This window comes from Coenobita brevimanus, chromosome 114, assembly GCF_032717465.1.
Source record: "Coenobita brevimanus isolate Jiangsu-jjx chromosome 114, ASM3271746v2, whole genome shotgun sequence".
NCBI classification, from domain to species: Eukaryota; Metazoa; Arthropoda; class Malacostraca; order Decapoda; family Coenobitidae; genus Coenobita; species Coenobita brevimanus.
The window spans coordinates 3,814,857-3,831,661 of NC_137067.1; the positions used below are offsets into that span (position 1 = coordinate 3,814,857).

Consider the following 16,805-nt stretch of genomic DNA (forward strand, 5'->3'; position numbering starts at 1 on the left):
TATATATGAAATGTGTTTGTAAAAATAAACATTAATCACGTGGAATGAAACGTAGGAAGTGTGTGTAAAATGTGAGTTACGTGAAAAGAACTGTAAACACACACACACACACACACACTTTTTTTTTTTTATTATTATTATTTTGTGTGTGTGTCATCACCTCGCGAACTGAGATTCATCTGATGTGTGGATGGTTATTTTTCCAGACAGCATTTTTTTTTTTTTTTTTTTTTTTTCTGGAAGGTCACTTGGTTAGGTACAGAAAGGTCGCTGTCCACCACGAAGACCATTGCATATTTACACAAAAGACCTGTACTCCAGTTGCCTTGGGAGATTTCCCAACACCTCCTCCTTTGCGACTTATTTTGCATACTATACACCTTGTTCTTTATATTATTTACGTCTTATTATTGACAGTTTTAATATATAACACAAGGGATATTAAGGTGTAACAGATGAATATTAAAGAGGCAAAATAAATCGGCAAGAAAGAGATATTACGAAATTTCCTACTCCAACAAGAGCACAGTCTAAAGAATCCTAAATACAACTGCTTGGAAACACTACACAGGAACATACGAAGAACTAGACAATACTGGATAATATACTGTATATGAATTAGTTTGGCCTGCTTTTGGTGCACATCTATACTCCAATCACTGAATCTTGGCATATAAGCTCCGCCCCCCTCTTCACAGTTGCCTATTGTGAGCCAGAGTTGTTAGTGTCTTTCTTGTAATAACAGACGCGTAAACGGTTTGTGCGCTCGTCAACAAGATAAACTTCAACAGGAGAGGTACTAAGCTCACTGATGGATCCATGGTAACTGTTCTACGGAGATAAAACAGAGATAAAACTGCCCACATGGAAGGTTGGAATATACGATTAGGTGTTGCTAGAAGGTACTTTGCTTCAAGAACTTAATCCCTTAACATTCAACGGCTACGTGACTGTCTTAGCCAGTACAAGTTACAGGTAAAATTTCAGGATTATACTTAAGCTCTATGTATGATTTAGCGAGGGAAAAATAGTGCTAAACTTCTTCCCTCACCACCCACATAACAGAAATGGAACTCTTGCCCAAATTATGGTGGGACTCTCCATAACTCTCATTAACTGTCCGTGTGCTTACCAACATCACCGTTAAAGGTGATTATGGAAGCAGGAACAGGAAAGAAATGGTCGGTGATCTGCTTAGAGACTAAAAGCAGTGACTGGAAATGGTTTAACGAGATACAGTCTAGTTGGCATTGGAGGTAAACTTCTCTTGATATTTTACCAGGCATATTACATACAAATATTCTTGTTTATTATCTGTATATTTCTATAGTCACGGCACACGACTGAGGTTGTCATTATCGTACCCTGGCAACGTACCTGTTAACATTGCTTCCAATTTTGTGTATAATATGATACGCCTGTGATTAGTGTGTATGTTTGTGTATATGATACAAAATCGGACGCACTTTTGACAGGGAGGTTGCCAGGGTACGATACTGTCAACGTCAGAGTCGTGTGCCGCGACTATAGTACCAAAACAATGTTCAAGAGGGTTATGAAGGTGTAATATGCAAACTGAATCTCTAGTGCTATGGAGTTCCCTATGCCATCCTAGATTATGATCCTCTCGTTAAGGGCGTTCTCCATCTCAACGTCAACCAATCAAGGTCAGCCACTCTCTGGGGGTGGAACTTATTTGCCAAGACAAAGTGATTCAAGTATACTTTTCTCAGCAGACGAACTAGGATTTGGGTAGTGCTACAACCCTTAAGTAATTCCTTAAACACCTTCAATACCATGACGTTATATTTTTGCTCCCACCAAATGATTTTATGCTGTGATGGACGTTGTGGGAACCGAATGGAAAGGTGGAAGGAATGGTTTACGGGCTCCAGGCCTTTTGTTCCTTCTTCCTTGCATAAAAAAGAAAGAAGGAAAGAAAAAAAGGCTGTCATGCATCTGTCCATAGTTGGATGCATTAAAAAAAACAATTCATTAACCCTTTCAGCACTTGACGTCTTTTACAAGTTTTTAAGTCATTTACTGGGAACAAGAATATAATCAAATCTACGTCATCAAAATGAAGGAGTTATTAAGTGCCTGGCTAAAAACATTCATCTTCCTTAAAAGCTAAAACTACATCTATATATATTTTCTACAAGCTCTGACTTCAAGAAAAATTGTAGAAAAAAAATCTTCGTACAAAAGCAATATAACTCTCAAGAACTGTTCAAAACCACCATAATACTGAATGGAATGAATGGCTCCAACAATAACACAGTAAGTCCTCGTCATAAGTCACTTTTTTTTTTTGGCATATTTTCCTCATTGTAAGTTGCATTTTGGTATTTTTTGGATTTTCACCGGATGCATTTTGATGTTTTTCTAGTTATAGGATGCAGTTTTTGAATGATTTTTCTTTGTTATAAGTTGCATTCTTCAATTCTTCTTTCACTGCAATAAATAAAACTGTTAGTGATTTCTTTTTCCCTGTTGTCACAAAGGTAAAAAAATGCCTTTTGTTACCATTTCTTGGGTCCATTTTCTGCCGCTATATTAAAATCAAAACAGAAAACAATGATCTGTTAAAATTCCACCGCAACCCATGAAACCAGTCAGCTAGTTCTCCCCAATATATAGCACCAATTATGGGGAAAATCTCAGGGCAATCCAAAGCACAACCTTGGCTTACGATAAGGGCTTGCTGTACGCTTAACACTCGACCATATTCACGTAAAAAAATAAGATTAAAATTAGTTCTGGGATCTGTGGGGTTAGTGGAGGTGGAAGACAGTGTGGCATTGGAAGGAACTTAAATTACTGGGAAGGCTGGGAGTGCTAATGACCTCCAGGAAGGACAAGGGGAAGGAGGCATTTAATTTCCTAGGTCTCTTGTTCTTCCGGCAAAAACAAAGTCTAATTATGACTGGGCTTTGGTTTCATCAGGAAGGACAAGGTGAAATCTTCCCATGTATCCTCCTTCCTACAAAAAATAAAGGTAGTTACGGCAGGGAATTGGCCTTACATGTTTGAAAATCTCAGTGCTGGAGTAACCGTGTGATTCTGTTTGGAAGACTGACTGTTTTATACAGGAAATTATTATGATACTATGAATGCTTTGGTGAATTTGTGACCTTGAAGTTCCTCATCCACACACAAAGGACGTTACTGAAATTTGTCCTTACTTATGAACGATCCAAGAGGTGAATGAGAAAGAAATATGATAACAGTGGCTTAGTCGTAGCTTCGAGAGAGACAGTGTGGTTGTGGTCTTTACGAACTTGTGAAGTGATGTAGATTAAACATTGAATGAGTGTAAACCGGCTGATGTATAGAGTGTAATGGACTGTATATTTGGCGTGGGCTAGGTATGAAGTGGTCCAGGTACTGCATGGCGTTGAAGGAACGTTGATTTAGACACTGACTGCTGCGATGAATGAAAAGAACGTTGATTTGGCGCTGACTGGCTGTGAAGTAGTCGAAGAGTGTGCTGAACTGCTGATTAGACATTGACTTGGGTGTGAATAATCAACTCCTGGCGTGGAATGGGTGTGAAATCATTAGGAAAGGCGTGGAATGGAAAGGACATTGATTAGACGTTGACTGGGTGTGTAGGGGTCGACTGGAATGTGGGACGGAGAAGACTAAATGCGGGATGGGTGTGGAATAGTCGAAGAACTGGGTGGAAGGATCGCAGAGTGGAATTATTAGATTACGCGTTGACCTGGCAGGAATGGGTGTGCGGGGGTCAACTGGAATGTGGGACGGAGAAGACTAAATGCTAGATGGGTGTGGAATAGTCAAAGAACTGGGTGGAAGGGTCGCAGAGTGGAATTATTAGATTAGGAATTGACCTGGCGCGAATAACTTAATCCCAGTGTGGCGTGTGCAGTAAATTATAAGTGGGACGTGAAATGGTCGAAGTACTGATGCGTGGAGCGTGGAATTAGCAGCTGCGTGGACAGTGGCGTGGAGATTCAGGTACCGCCGCCGGGGAGGGTATGGGATATGGTGCCGTTCAGTCTGCTCGTGGTGGTCTTGGTAACGTCTCGGCGCATCTGATGAAAAATGGACATGAAAAATAAATAGCTGCTGATTTACCTGCTCGGAAAAATGAATAATAATAATAATAAAAATAATAAATCAGTAGGTGTATGTGGTATCGTCTTTTCGCATCTGATGGAAAATGAAAAATAACGTTGATTTAGCTGCCTCGGTGGTAGTAGTAGTAGTGGTAGCAGTAGCTGTTGTTGTAGTAGCAGCAGCGGTGGCAGTAGTAGTAGTTGCAGTAGTAGCAATAGTAGTAGTAGTAGTAGTAGTAGTACCAGTTATAGTAGCGGTAGCGGTAGCAGTAGCTGTAGTAGCAGTAGCAGTAGTAGTTGCAGTAGCATCAGCAGTAATAGTAGTAGTTTCAGTAGCATCAGCAGTAAAAGTAGTAGTTGCAGTAGCATCAGCAGTAATAGTAGTAGTTGCAGTAGTAGCAGAAGTAGTAGTAGTAGAAGTAGTTGCAGTAGTAGTAGTAGTAGAAGTAGTTGCAGTAGTAGTAGTAGTAGAAGTAGTTGCAGTAGTAGTAGTAGTAGTAGTAGTAGTAGTAGTAGTAGCAGTAGTAGTAATAATAGCAGTAATAATAATAATAATAATAATAATAAGTGGATTTTGGTGCACAGTGGATGTGGGTGGAGTAGACATAGGTGGAACACGTGTGGAAGGGTGGATAAAAAGGTATTTGTGGAGCAGTTGTTATTATTCTTCTAATGGACCGGACAATTCAGCATTCTCCACCATCTGAATGAGTCACAGGAGCGTGAGTGTGGGAGGTAGAATGAAACACGTGTGGGCGAAGGAGGAAGTGTGTGTGTGTGTGTGTGTGTGTGTGTGTGTGTGTGTGTGTGTGTGTGTGTGTGTGTGTGTGTGTGTGTGTGTGTGTGTGTGTGTGTGTGTGTGTGTGTGTGTGTGTGTGTGAGATGCTGTGTATGCGTGTGATGCTGTGTATGCGTGTGATGCTGTGTGCATACGTGTGTTAGGCTGTGTGTGTGTGTGTGTGTGTGTGTGTGTGTGTGTGTGTGTGTGTGTGTGTGTGTGTGTGTGTGTGTGTGTGTGTGTGTGTGTGTGTGACAATACTTAACCATAACCTTCTAACAACCATTTTTTCCACTTACATCTTCATCCATTTAAATTCAATCTGTGCTTTTTTGAGTAGCGTTAGTATGCATATTTAAAAACCAAAAAACACTCAAAATACAAAAACTTATCATTATTATTATACTTCTCTACAAATTTTTCATACGAAGGAAGGGACAGGAAAGTATTCAGTGTTCTGCCTAATTTTATTCATTATTTCTTCCTAATTCTACTGTTTTCCTAGCTATATCCAGCCGTGTGTGTGTGTGTGTGTGTGTGTGTGTGTGTGTGTGTGTGTGTGTGTGTGTGTGTGTGTGTGTTAGATAATTCAGTGTAGATTCCTAGTTTATTCACTATTTTCCTGGTTTCCTAGCTATATCCAGCCATTTTTTCCTACGCTAATTCAGGCTATTATTCCTAATTTTAAATCAATCCACGTTTTTCCTAGCTATACTCAGCCATTTTTTTTTTATGCTAATTCAGTCTTATTCCTAGTTTTATTTATTATATTTTCCTAATCGTTTTCCTAGCAATACCCAGCCATTTTTTCCTACGCTAATTCAGGCTATTATTCCTAGTTACCTCCGCCAAAGTGGTTATGTTTTTACCCCTCTCCGTTTGTTTGTTGGTTGGTTGGTTTGTGAGCAAGATTACACAAAAACTACAGGACGGATTTCCACGAAACTTCGTAGAAGAATGGGCCTTGACCCAGAATACACGCCATTAAATTTTGGTGCGGATCAGGATACAGGTGCGGATCCAGATTTTTTTTCTCTTTTTTTTCACTCTTTAACATTGAGAGATAGAGCGTTTTTCAACATTTTCGTTAAATTTTCAGTGAATATTGCATGGATCTTGATGAAAAAAATCAGGCATATTTAGGATGTTGGTGTCTACGAATGTGTACAGTTTGGCGCGGATCCGTATAAAATTCCGGATCTAGCGGATTTAAATATGCTTTTATAGGGGGATAGTCTTTTGCCATATTGGATTAGACTTGATTGAATTAAAAGGAACTGCATGTTGGGCCTTGGCGGAGGTATGCGCTCTACTGAGTGCCATTCTAGTTATTCCTAGTTCTAAAATCAATCCACGTTATTCCTAGCTATACCCAGCCAACTGCCTTTTATTCTACGTTAATCCAGTCTATTATTCCTAGCCCTCCTCTTCTATATCCTAGTTTTAAATCAGTCCACGTTCTTCCTAGCTATACTCTGCCGTCTAATTTTTTTCTCCATGCTAATGCCTAGTTTTAAATCAATCCACGTATACCCAGCCATCTGCTTTTATCCTATGCTAATCTAGTCTATTATTCCTAGCCCTCATCCTCTATTATTCTTTATTATTCCTAGTTTTAAATCACTCCACGTTTTTCCTAGTATGGTTCTGGTGTTGCAGGGGATGAGCGGAAGTTGATGTGGCAACAATGAAATAGGCATAATGATAATAACAGTACCACGGCGGGTTGATCTTCCCACGCACGGCTACCAATACATCAACAAAGACTTCGAAAACGCGCCAAATTCAAAGTCGTCTCCCTCTCTCGAACGGTACCAACTACAAACGGTCTCAGTCCCTATATTTCTTTCATCTTGTCTCTCTCTCTCAAACGGTACCGACTACAAACGGTCTCAGTCCCTATATATCTTTCATCTTTGCTCTCTCTCTCTCTCTCTCTCAGCTATATAAGGTCTCACTCACTATGGTTCTTTCATCTTGGTCCAAAATTTCGTTCTTTTGTGGAGTATATGACGTAGCTCGAGAGAGAGAGAGAGAGAGAGAGAGAGAAAGAGAGAGAGAGAGAGAGAGAGAGAAAGAGAGAGAGAGAGAGAGAGAGAGAGAGAGAGAGAGAGAGAGAGAGTCCAAAATTTTGTCCTTTTGTGGAGCATATTACGTAGCTAGAGAGAGAGAGAGAGAGAGAGAGAGAGAGAGTCCAAAATTTTGTCCTTTTGTGGAGCATATTACGTAGCTAGAGAGAGAGAGAGAGAGAGAGAGAGAGGTGCTACGGCCCTACATTCTTTCCAAAGCACTTATTTGTTACTAGACTTACGCAGTATATTAAACTGACTCACATTCTCGTCCTTTTGCAGATTTACGTAACTCAATAGCAAAAAACATAATACTACGGCATTTCATCCTTTCAATAGCACTTCTTTGTGACTAGCACCATATTCTAGCATTCATCTATTGTTATGACTTATGGATAATGATAGAGATGGCAAAGTTAGGCCAAGTTAGAGTGAAATGAGTATAGTATTGTATTCCAGTGTTAATCTATTGCTACAACTCAGCATTCAAGATGGAGAGATGGCGATTTTAGGCCAAGTTAAAGTACAATTCCTTCACTTCTGGGAATTCGAAGTAATGAAATGAGATCTAAACCCATCCAACTATTGCCAGGACACCATACACGTCGCTGGGTGGTAACCATATAACCAACCCATACGTGTTCCCTACGTGTTAACAAGAGGGTTGGCGGAGGGTTAGTGCCCCTTCCCGTAAAACAACGAACTCACAGGCCACCCCTTATGGGATTATGGCGTCTGGCTGCAAGTAGATAGATGGATAGATGAACAGACTACTGCCGAGTACTGTAACAATATTTAATTACACTTTTGAGATTAAAAATAAAAAACACTAGTAAATACAACCCTTCAGTCCGATTAAGCACTTTGTCTTGCTCATTCCAGACCATATTACTTGAAACTACTGATATTTCGCATTTAGTCTTTATATATGTGGTGAGGATGGAGAGTGAGAGACTGACGAGGAGTGTATGTGAGTGAGGTGGAGGGTGAGAGAGGGAGGGGTAGGCCAAGGATGAGATGAAGGGATGGAGTGGAGAGGTATATGAGAGGGGCGTGTGAACTGGGAGCAGGGCAGTGAAATGGCGGGGGACAGGGTGACGTGGAGGCGATTTGTTTGTGGTCACCCGGTATAAGGGATTAAGGCGTCTGGCAATAGATAGATATTCACTGCCTAGGGACTCCAAAATTACAATAAGTCTTCAGACAACAAAAGCAAATGTAAAAAAAAAAATGTAGAGGTTACATCATTATAGGCACCCAAAATACGTCACTATAGGTGCCAAAAATAAGTAATTATAAGTGCCAAAAATACGTCACTATAGGTGCCTAAAATACGTCATTATAGGCGCCTAAAATACGTCATTACAGGCGCCTAAAAAACGTCACTATAGGTGCCTAAAATACGTCACTACAGGTGCCTAAAATACGTCACTACAGGTGCCTAAAATACGTCACTACAGGTGCCTAAAATACGTCACTACAGGTGCCTAAAATACGTCACTACAGGTGCCTAAAATACGTCACTACAGGTGCCTAAAATGTCATTATAGGCGCCTAAAATACGTCATTATAGGCGTCTAAAATACGTCATTATAGGTGCCTAAAATCCTACAAAGGAGAATCAAAACAAAAGATAAGGTTTCTGAATCCATTACATTCGCCTAAACCCCTATAAATGAGTTTCATCTTATAATATACCGATACGTTTTCTGTTATCTCTATAGACGCCGAAACCCCTAAAAGTGAGCCTCTTTAAAAAAAATATATATATATACGGTTTCAGATACCTTTAAAGGCGCCTAAACCCCTTTAAGTAAGCCTCATCATAAAATATAAGGTTTCTGATACCTCTAAAGGCACCGAAACCCCTAAAAGTGACCCTCTTAAAAAATATACGATTTCAGATATCTTTAAAGGCGCCTAAACCCCTTTAAGTGAGCCTCAACATAAAATATAAGGTTTCTGATATCCCTAAAGGCGCCTAAACCCCTTTATGTAAGCCTCATCATAAAATATAAGGTCTGTGATATCTCCAATGGCGTCTAAACCTCTATAAGCGAACCTCAGTATTACAAAAGATACAGTTTCTCTGATCAGGTGCTGTGTGACGCATATCAGTCTGAACCAGCAGGTGTGACGCACGGGGGAGGAAGGGGGGTGAGGTGGAGCTCTGTTGAATGGAGGGAGGGAGGGAGGGAGGAAGGGAGAGAGGGAGGAAGGAAGAGTAGAGAATCACGTAACATTAACAGTACGCAATTGTTTTCCTGCCACTTTTAGACGATTATTATCATTTCTATTACCACTATCCACGTGGGGTGGCCACAAACAAATCGCCTCCATGTCGCCCTGCCCCCCGCCATTTCACTGCCCTCCCTCTTTCATATACCTTTCCACTCCATCCCTCCATCTCATCCTCGGCCTTCAAAATATTTCTATCTATTGCCAGACGCCTTAATCCCGTAAGGGGTGGCCACAAACAAATCGCCTGCATGTCGCCCTGTCCCCCGCCATTTCACTGCCCTCCCCCCAGCTCATCCCTCCCTCTCCCATATACCTCTCCACTCGATCCCTCCATCTCATCCTTGGCCTTCAAAATAAAAATCAGATTTATCACCAACAAAACATTGCAATAGTAGTAGTAGTAGAAGAAGAAGAAGAAGAAGAGAGAGAGAGAGAGAGAGAGAGAGAGAGAGAGAGAGAGAGAGAGAGAGAGAGAGTTCCGTTTGCGTTCAACCTCCACTGTTACTGAAATGTCTGGATACCTTAAAACGAACAACAACAACAACAACAATAATAATAATAATAATAATAATAATAACAGTAGTAGCAGTAATAATAATATAAAAACAATAATCATAGTAGTAGTAGCAGTATTCACAGTCGTAGTAGTAGCAGTAATAATAATAATAATAATAATAATAATAATAATAAATAATAATAATAATAATAATTTTACACCTTTCCTTGCAACATGTTTTCCAGACGAGTTCATTCTTATGCATCAAAAAAATGTAGTAAAGAGATGGCAACCTAATCTGAAGGTTCTTTGCGGCTGATGAATGGATGAAGGATGTCGTAGTGGTTGGTAGGCCTGTCACCCACCACAGCCAGGCCTTGTATTTATAAAGTGTCCTATGCAACCCAAAGACTTTCCTATGCAACCCAAAGACCTACCTACCTATCTACCTACCTACACTGGAGGTCATAGGCAGAAGGAAATACAGACAGGGGGAGACTACCAGAATACCTACCTACCTACACTGGAGATCATAGGCAGAAGGAAATACAGACAGGGGGAGACTACCAGAATACCTACCTACACTGGCGGTCATAAGCAGAAGGAAATACAGACAGAGGGAGACAGTACCAGAGCACCTACCTACCTACACTGGAGGTCACAGGCAGAAGGAAATACAGACAGAGGGAGACAGATCTAGAGTACCTACCTATCTACCGACACTGGAGGTCACAGGCAGTAGGAAAGTCAGAGGGAGACAGTTCCAGAGTTGACCTGTTGCCTACATGAATGACTGGGAATATTACCTACCTACCTACCTATCTATCTACCTACATGCCTACCTACTTCCCTACCCACATACTGACCCACCTACTTAGCTCTCTACCTACCTGCACTGGAGGTCATAGGCAGTAGGAAATACTGAGGGAGACAGTTCCAGAGTTGACCCGTTGCATACATGAAGGACTGGGAATAATGATTAACTCTTGCACTAGAGAGCTGGACAGCAAAGGGATGAGAGTTTGTTGCTAGATGGGTACTACGCGTCTGTCGTAGAGGTGGAGGGATGCATGCAGACAGTTTAGAGGAGCAGTGACCACTGAAGTTGCGATAGAAACGATAAAGAGGCAAAAGTGCGGCGAAGGGACAGAGGTTGAAGGGAGTCAGTAAGAGAAGGAGAGTTAATGAGACGAAAAGCCTTTGACTCCACCCTACTGAGAAGAGCTGTATGTGGGGAGCCTCCCCACACATGAGAGTTGTGCTCCACACAGGGGCGAATAAAACCCGTGTATAAAGTCAACAACAGTGCTCACTGAATTCACGCAAGAATGACGATATTAAACTTGTATGAACTGTCCTGTAGCCTACCCTCAAAATAATAATAATAATAATAAACACGGGTGTAATTATTATGGGGACTAACCGTAAAATTTGGTTAGGCTCCTTTATAAATATAATCCCTGGGTCCACAACACAGGGCGGACGCGAAAGTGCGGGGGACAGATGGGAGGTGGCCTTCCCTTCCGCTCTCTCCCCTTGTTTCCTCACTCATGAATAGCGTGGTTTTTATTCAGGCAGTGTTGTTTAGCCTGCATACAGCCTCATTAACATAGGCGAGTCGTATGTTTGTTGTTGTGCCACCTGCACCATGGAGGCCGCATTCACAACGTTGCCGATACTCCGTTCTTTCGTGGCAGTTTTAAATTTTCAAACTGGTGGCGAATTATCCTGGTTTAAAAGGTTCTTATTCATCTTAAGGTATATTTATTTTTCGTTTTATTGTCAAGGCGCTAGAGAGTTATAAATAATCCCTCAACTATAAACGCTAAACTGGATAAAAAATCGTTTGAAGGCAGCAAATTCAAATTAAATTCAAATTCAAATATACGTTACTGGATTGAAGAGTTTGAATTTCAGGGCTACCATCACTTACAGAATTTCCTCTTCCCTTCCAATGACAACGTTTGTAGGACATCATCATCATCATCATCCGGACCTCCTTTCCCACCCTAGGGCAGGAGGAGTAGCAACGTAAAGACAGCCCAAGTTTCCCCAATCCGATGGGCCACGCTTCCATTCACTCATCATTCAAGCCCCCGGAATCCTGGCTCTATCTGATACGCCAAAAACATTCACCACATTGTAGCTTTACATAAACGTATCCGATAGAGTTAATCGGAAATCTGTCACGTTAAAAAGGTGTGCCAAATCCCTGATCATGCACTTCTCACAACATTCATCCAACCAGCTCGATCTCTTGTCAGGTCCCTGGCCTCACCGACTTCCATACCTCTCTTCCTCACACACTCATCCACCATACCCCTCCACCTTCTCCTTGGCCTACCTCGCCTCCTCCCTTCTTCAAATTCGCTCAGATATACCTTTTTCACCACTCTATTGTTATCCATTCTCTCCACATGACCAGACCATCTCGGGACACTCTTCGATTCTGGTGTCCACCGACTTCCTCACTCCACATCTTTCACGAATCACATTATTTCGTACCCTATCCACTCTCTGTACTCCATATACATTCCTCAGCAGTCCCACCTCCATTGCTCTTATTCTTGAATTTTCATTTTCATGCCACACCACAGTCTCACATCCATATATCAAAGTTGGCACTAACACTCCTTCATGTAAGCCTCATGCAGCTGCAACACTCAAGCCTCTGTTTCTTATCAAGGACTTCATTGCACCAGCTACTTTCCTTCCTTGTGTCACTCTACTTTCCACTTCTGTTGCACATTTCCTCTCTTTTCTATCACTGTACCCAGGTATTTGAACTCTCTCATCAATTCCAGTCTCTCACCAATCACTGTAACATCACATTGGGAGTCACCTTCTCTCTCAATAACTATCACTTTACTCTTTCCTACATTTACTTGCAAGCTACGACGCTCACAGACATCAACACAACTCTGCACTAGCCTACCACGTTCTTGTCCAGTACTTGTAAGCAGTACTGCATCATCAGCAGACAACAAATTTGAGATATTCCATCCATCACCATTACCAACGCCATCCCCCTATCTCCATTACTCGTGTTTTTACTTCTCTCATCATCCCATCCATGTAATGAACAACCATGGGGACATCACACAACCTTGTCGCACGCCCACACTGATCGTGAACCATACACTTAGATGCCCATTTACCCTTGCACATAGGAAAATAGTAATCAAGGCATTTTTTTTTTAGAAGGAAGTGGTGTACTGAAGAAAGTGATGATGGATGGAAGGAAAGAAAAATGATAGAAGATGAAGGAATATATTAATCAAGAAAGGCGTTTTTTTTTTTTTTTTTTTATGGGAAGTGGTGTACTGAAGATAGTGATGCAGGAAGGCAGAATGATAGAAGATGAAGGAATGTAGGAAGACGAAGGAGTGGCTGTTGTGTGAAGTGTGGTGTGTGAGGAAGCAAGCACACATTTTTTTTTTTATTCATTTGTTTTTCCTTCCTCTGTTGTTATATAAAAAAAAATCTGTGGTGACAGGTGCATGCTAGGGTGACACTCCATCCTCCCCTCCCCTCCCCTCCCCTCACCCATCCCACACCCTCACCCCCCTCACCCATCCCATATTCCCCCCCCCTCATCCCAAAACCCCCAACCCACCCCCCATCGTTTCTCACATTCCCATCCCTTCCTCTCATCCTCATACTTCTTCACCCCCTCATCCTTTCTCTCTCTCTCACCCCTTCCACCCCCAACTCACTCATCGCTCACCCCTTCCCTTTCCCATCCCTTCTTCTCATCCTCACACTTCTTCTCCCCCTCCCCCAACCCTTTCTCTAACTCTCGTTCCCCCTCACCCTTACCCCCCTCCCTTTCCTTCCCCTCACCCCTCCCTTCCTCCATACTCTACCCCCCACCCCACCCCTTCCCTTCCTCCTCCCCCTCCTTCACCCTCCCCTCATCTTCACCCCACACCCCGTCACAGCTCTCCACCTAAACTAGCTCCCTAACACCTCTTCCTATGCGATTTATTTTTGGATATAGCAAGTTAATATTCATTTGTAGGTTATTTATGCATAGTATGGCGATATTGGAAGGATTTACGAAACAGAAAACAGTAAGAGGTAATAAGCAAAATAAATCGCTTAGGAAAAGGTGTTAGGGCTGTTCATCTACCTCCACCCGGCCATTCTCGCGACTCACCACCCTCCCTCACATCACACACTGCCAATTAGTCTCTCCGTCTCGTTCTCGTGCTTCCTCTCTTCCTCCTCCCCACATGTCGTCCGCCCTTCCCATATGACACCCGCCTCCCAGCGCTATCACTACCCCGTCCCCCCACACACACTCTGTCTCTCTGTCTGTCTGTCTCAAACCTCTTGCCTGTCCTCTCTCCCTTTCTCCTGCCACTCCTGAACATCCACACTGTGCACTGTGCAATTTCGACGCGTACAAGTACATAATGTCACGCGTTAAATATTTATTCGATTATTCATTGTACTTTAGTACTTTCTCTTTCAGGTTATTCATACTGGTAGCTTATAGATAATGAATTACAGAATGTAACCTTTCCTTTTCAGTTTCCTATGAAATTTCCATGTCAGTTTTTCCATGCTGTGTGGTGGTTTTTCTCACTTTTTCTTGCCGGTTTTAACTGGAGGGTTTGGAGGCGGGGGAAACCTTCTTGCTGTACTATCCTTATCCTTCAGCATGTAGAGTTAGATCTTGTAGTCATAGTCTTGCTTTACTATCCTTATCCTTCAGCATGTAGAGTTAGATCTTGTAGTCATAGTCTTGCTTTACTATCCTTATCCTTCAGCATGTAGAGTTAGATCTCGCAGTCACAGTCTACTCTAACAAACAGCCTCGAAAGGACCATAAGGTCTGTTGCTGTTTGCTTTCCTATGTACAAACTTTGAAACTATCCACCGTCTCCCCCCCTCCTCTTTCTTTTTCAAACCACTTGCCTAGCCTCTCCCCCTTTCTCCTCCCACATACTATCCTCCAAGTCTCTCTCTCTCTCTCTCAGTTCCGGTGCACTCAATGAATAGACCAGATACGGCTCACGGTCAGTTCGGCGCCATTCAGATACGTTGTTATTGTTGTTGTTGGTTGTTGTTGTGGTTGTGGTGGTGGCTGTTGTTGTGGTGGTGGTGGTGGTGATGACAGACAGGCCGTATTCTTGTGGCATCATCATGATCATCATCATCAATCATTATCACCACCACCACCACCATCACCACCAATCATCATCATCACCGCCATCAATAATCATCACCACCACCATCAATCATCATCACCATCACCACCATCAATCATCATCACCACCACCACCATCAATCATCATCATCACCACCACCACCACCACCACCACCACCACCATCATCATCACCACTATCATCATCTTTACCACCATCACCACTATATTCATCACCACAATAATAATAATAATAATAATAATAACAACAATAATCCAACTTCGTTCATCATCCAGTTCTTCTCTGCTCCGTCACTCATCATCCTCATCATCATCACCACCACCACCACCACTATCATCCTCATCCTCACCAACCCAGTCGTAAATCACACACACACACACTCGAAATCTCTGGGAGCGTACGGTTAGAGTGTCCTCATTTTTGTAGTTTTACGTTATGTTAGAGAGAGAGAGAGAGAGAGAGAGAGAGAGAGAGAGAGAGAGAGAGAGAGAGAGAGAGAGAGAGAGAGAGAGAGAGAGAGAGGGAAAGTAGGGAGAAAGGAAGGATGGAGGAAAGGAAAGAAGGATGGAGGAAAGGAAAGAAGGAAGGAGGGAAGGAAGGGGAATAATAAATACTGACTAAGTGATGTTTACCAAGTGCAGGTGTGCGCGTCCTCACTCTATCTCCTTCCCCTCCCCATCCTTCCTCTCCCCTCTCCTCCCAATCCTTCTTCTCTCCTCCCCTCCCCAATCCTTCCTCTCCCCTCTCCTCCCAATCCTTCTTCTCTCCTCCCCTCCCCATCCTTCCTCTCCCCTCTCCTCCCAATCCTTCTTCTCCCCTCCCCTCCCCATCCTTCTCTAAACCCTTCTTTCCCTCCCCTCCCCTCCATATTCTTCCTCTCCCCTCCTCACCTTCCTCTCCCTGCCTCTCTCCTTCCCTCCCTTCACCCCACCTACCCACCCCTCACCCTTCCCATCCCTCCTATCTCTCCCCTCTCCCTTCCCTCCCTCCCCCTCCTGTTTCACCCCTTTCCCTCCCACTCCTGTCTTTCTCTCCCTCTTCTCCCCTTTCTCTCTTTACCTCCCCAACTCCCCTCTCCTTCCTCACCCTTCCCCCTCATCTCTCTCTCTCTCTCTCTCTCTCTCTCTCTCTCTCTCTCTCTCTCTCTCTCTCTCTCTCACTTCACTCTAACTTGGCCTAAAATTGCCATCTCTCCATCTTGAATGCTGAGTTGTACCAATAGATTAACACCGCAATATGATGCTAGTCACGAAGAAGTGCTATGGGAAGGATGTAGAGCCGTAGTACTGTCAAAGAATGATAAAAAATAATCTATACTCCTTTCACCTTAACTTGGCCCAGATTTTCGTCCTTTTGCAGCTTATTTCACGTAGCTCAGTGGCAGAAAAAGACAATACTACGGCTCTACATCCTTCCCATAGCACTTCTTCGTGACTAGCATCATATTCTAGTGTTAATCTCATTACATTACTACGGCTCTACATCTTTTCCACAGAACTTCTTCGTGACTAGCATCATATTCTAGTGTTAATCTCATTACTACGGCTCTACATCCTTCCCACAGCAGTTCTTCGTGACTAGCATCATATTCTAGTGTTAATCTCATTACTATTCAGTGATGGAGATTTTACACACACACACACACACACACACACACACACACACACACACACACACACACACACATACACTTACGTACACACTCTCTCTCTCTATTTCTCTCTCTCTCACACACACACACACACACACAGCAGCTGGTTCTCGGTCAGTCTGAAGGGGAGGGGGGGAATGAGGGAGGGGAGGGGGAGGGGAAGGGGAAGGAGGGGGAGGCGTTCATTCATTGCTAGAGTTTCCTCCTACCTCCCTCCCCTCTTCCTTTCTTCCTCCTCCTCCGTCCAGTCATTCATTCTCGCTTCCTTTCCTCCTCCTCCTTCTCCTCCCTGCCTACCTCCCCCCTCCTCTCT

At 42.8% G+C, this 16,805-nt stretch overlaps 1 protein-coding gene across 1 annotated transcript in view; it reads right to left on the reverse strand.

The window, feature by feature from the left end:
* Positions 1–3,958: 3,958 nt before the first annotated feature.
* Positions 3,959–16,805, reverse strand: part of LOC145418426 (uncharacterized) — a 30,244-nt gene continuing 17,397 nt past the window's right edge. Inside the window, exon 3 of the mRNA XM_080286840.1 lies at positions 3,959–4,058. Coding sequence (XP_080142966.1) covers positions 3,978–4,058 — 81 coding nt within the window. The 3' untranslated portion in view covers positions 3,959–3,977. The remainder of the gene's footprint in view (positions 4,059–16,805) is intronic.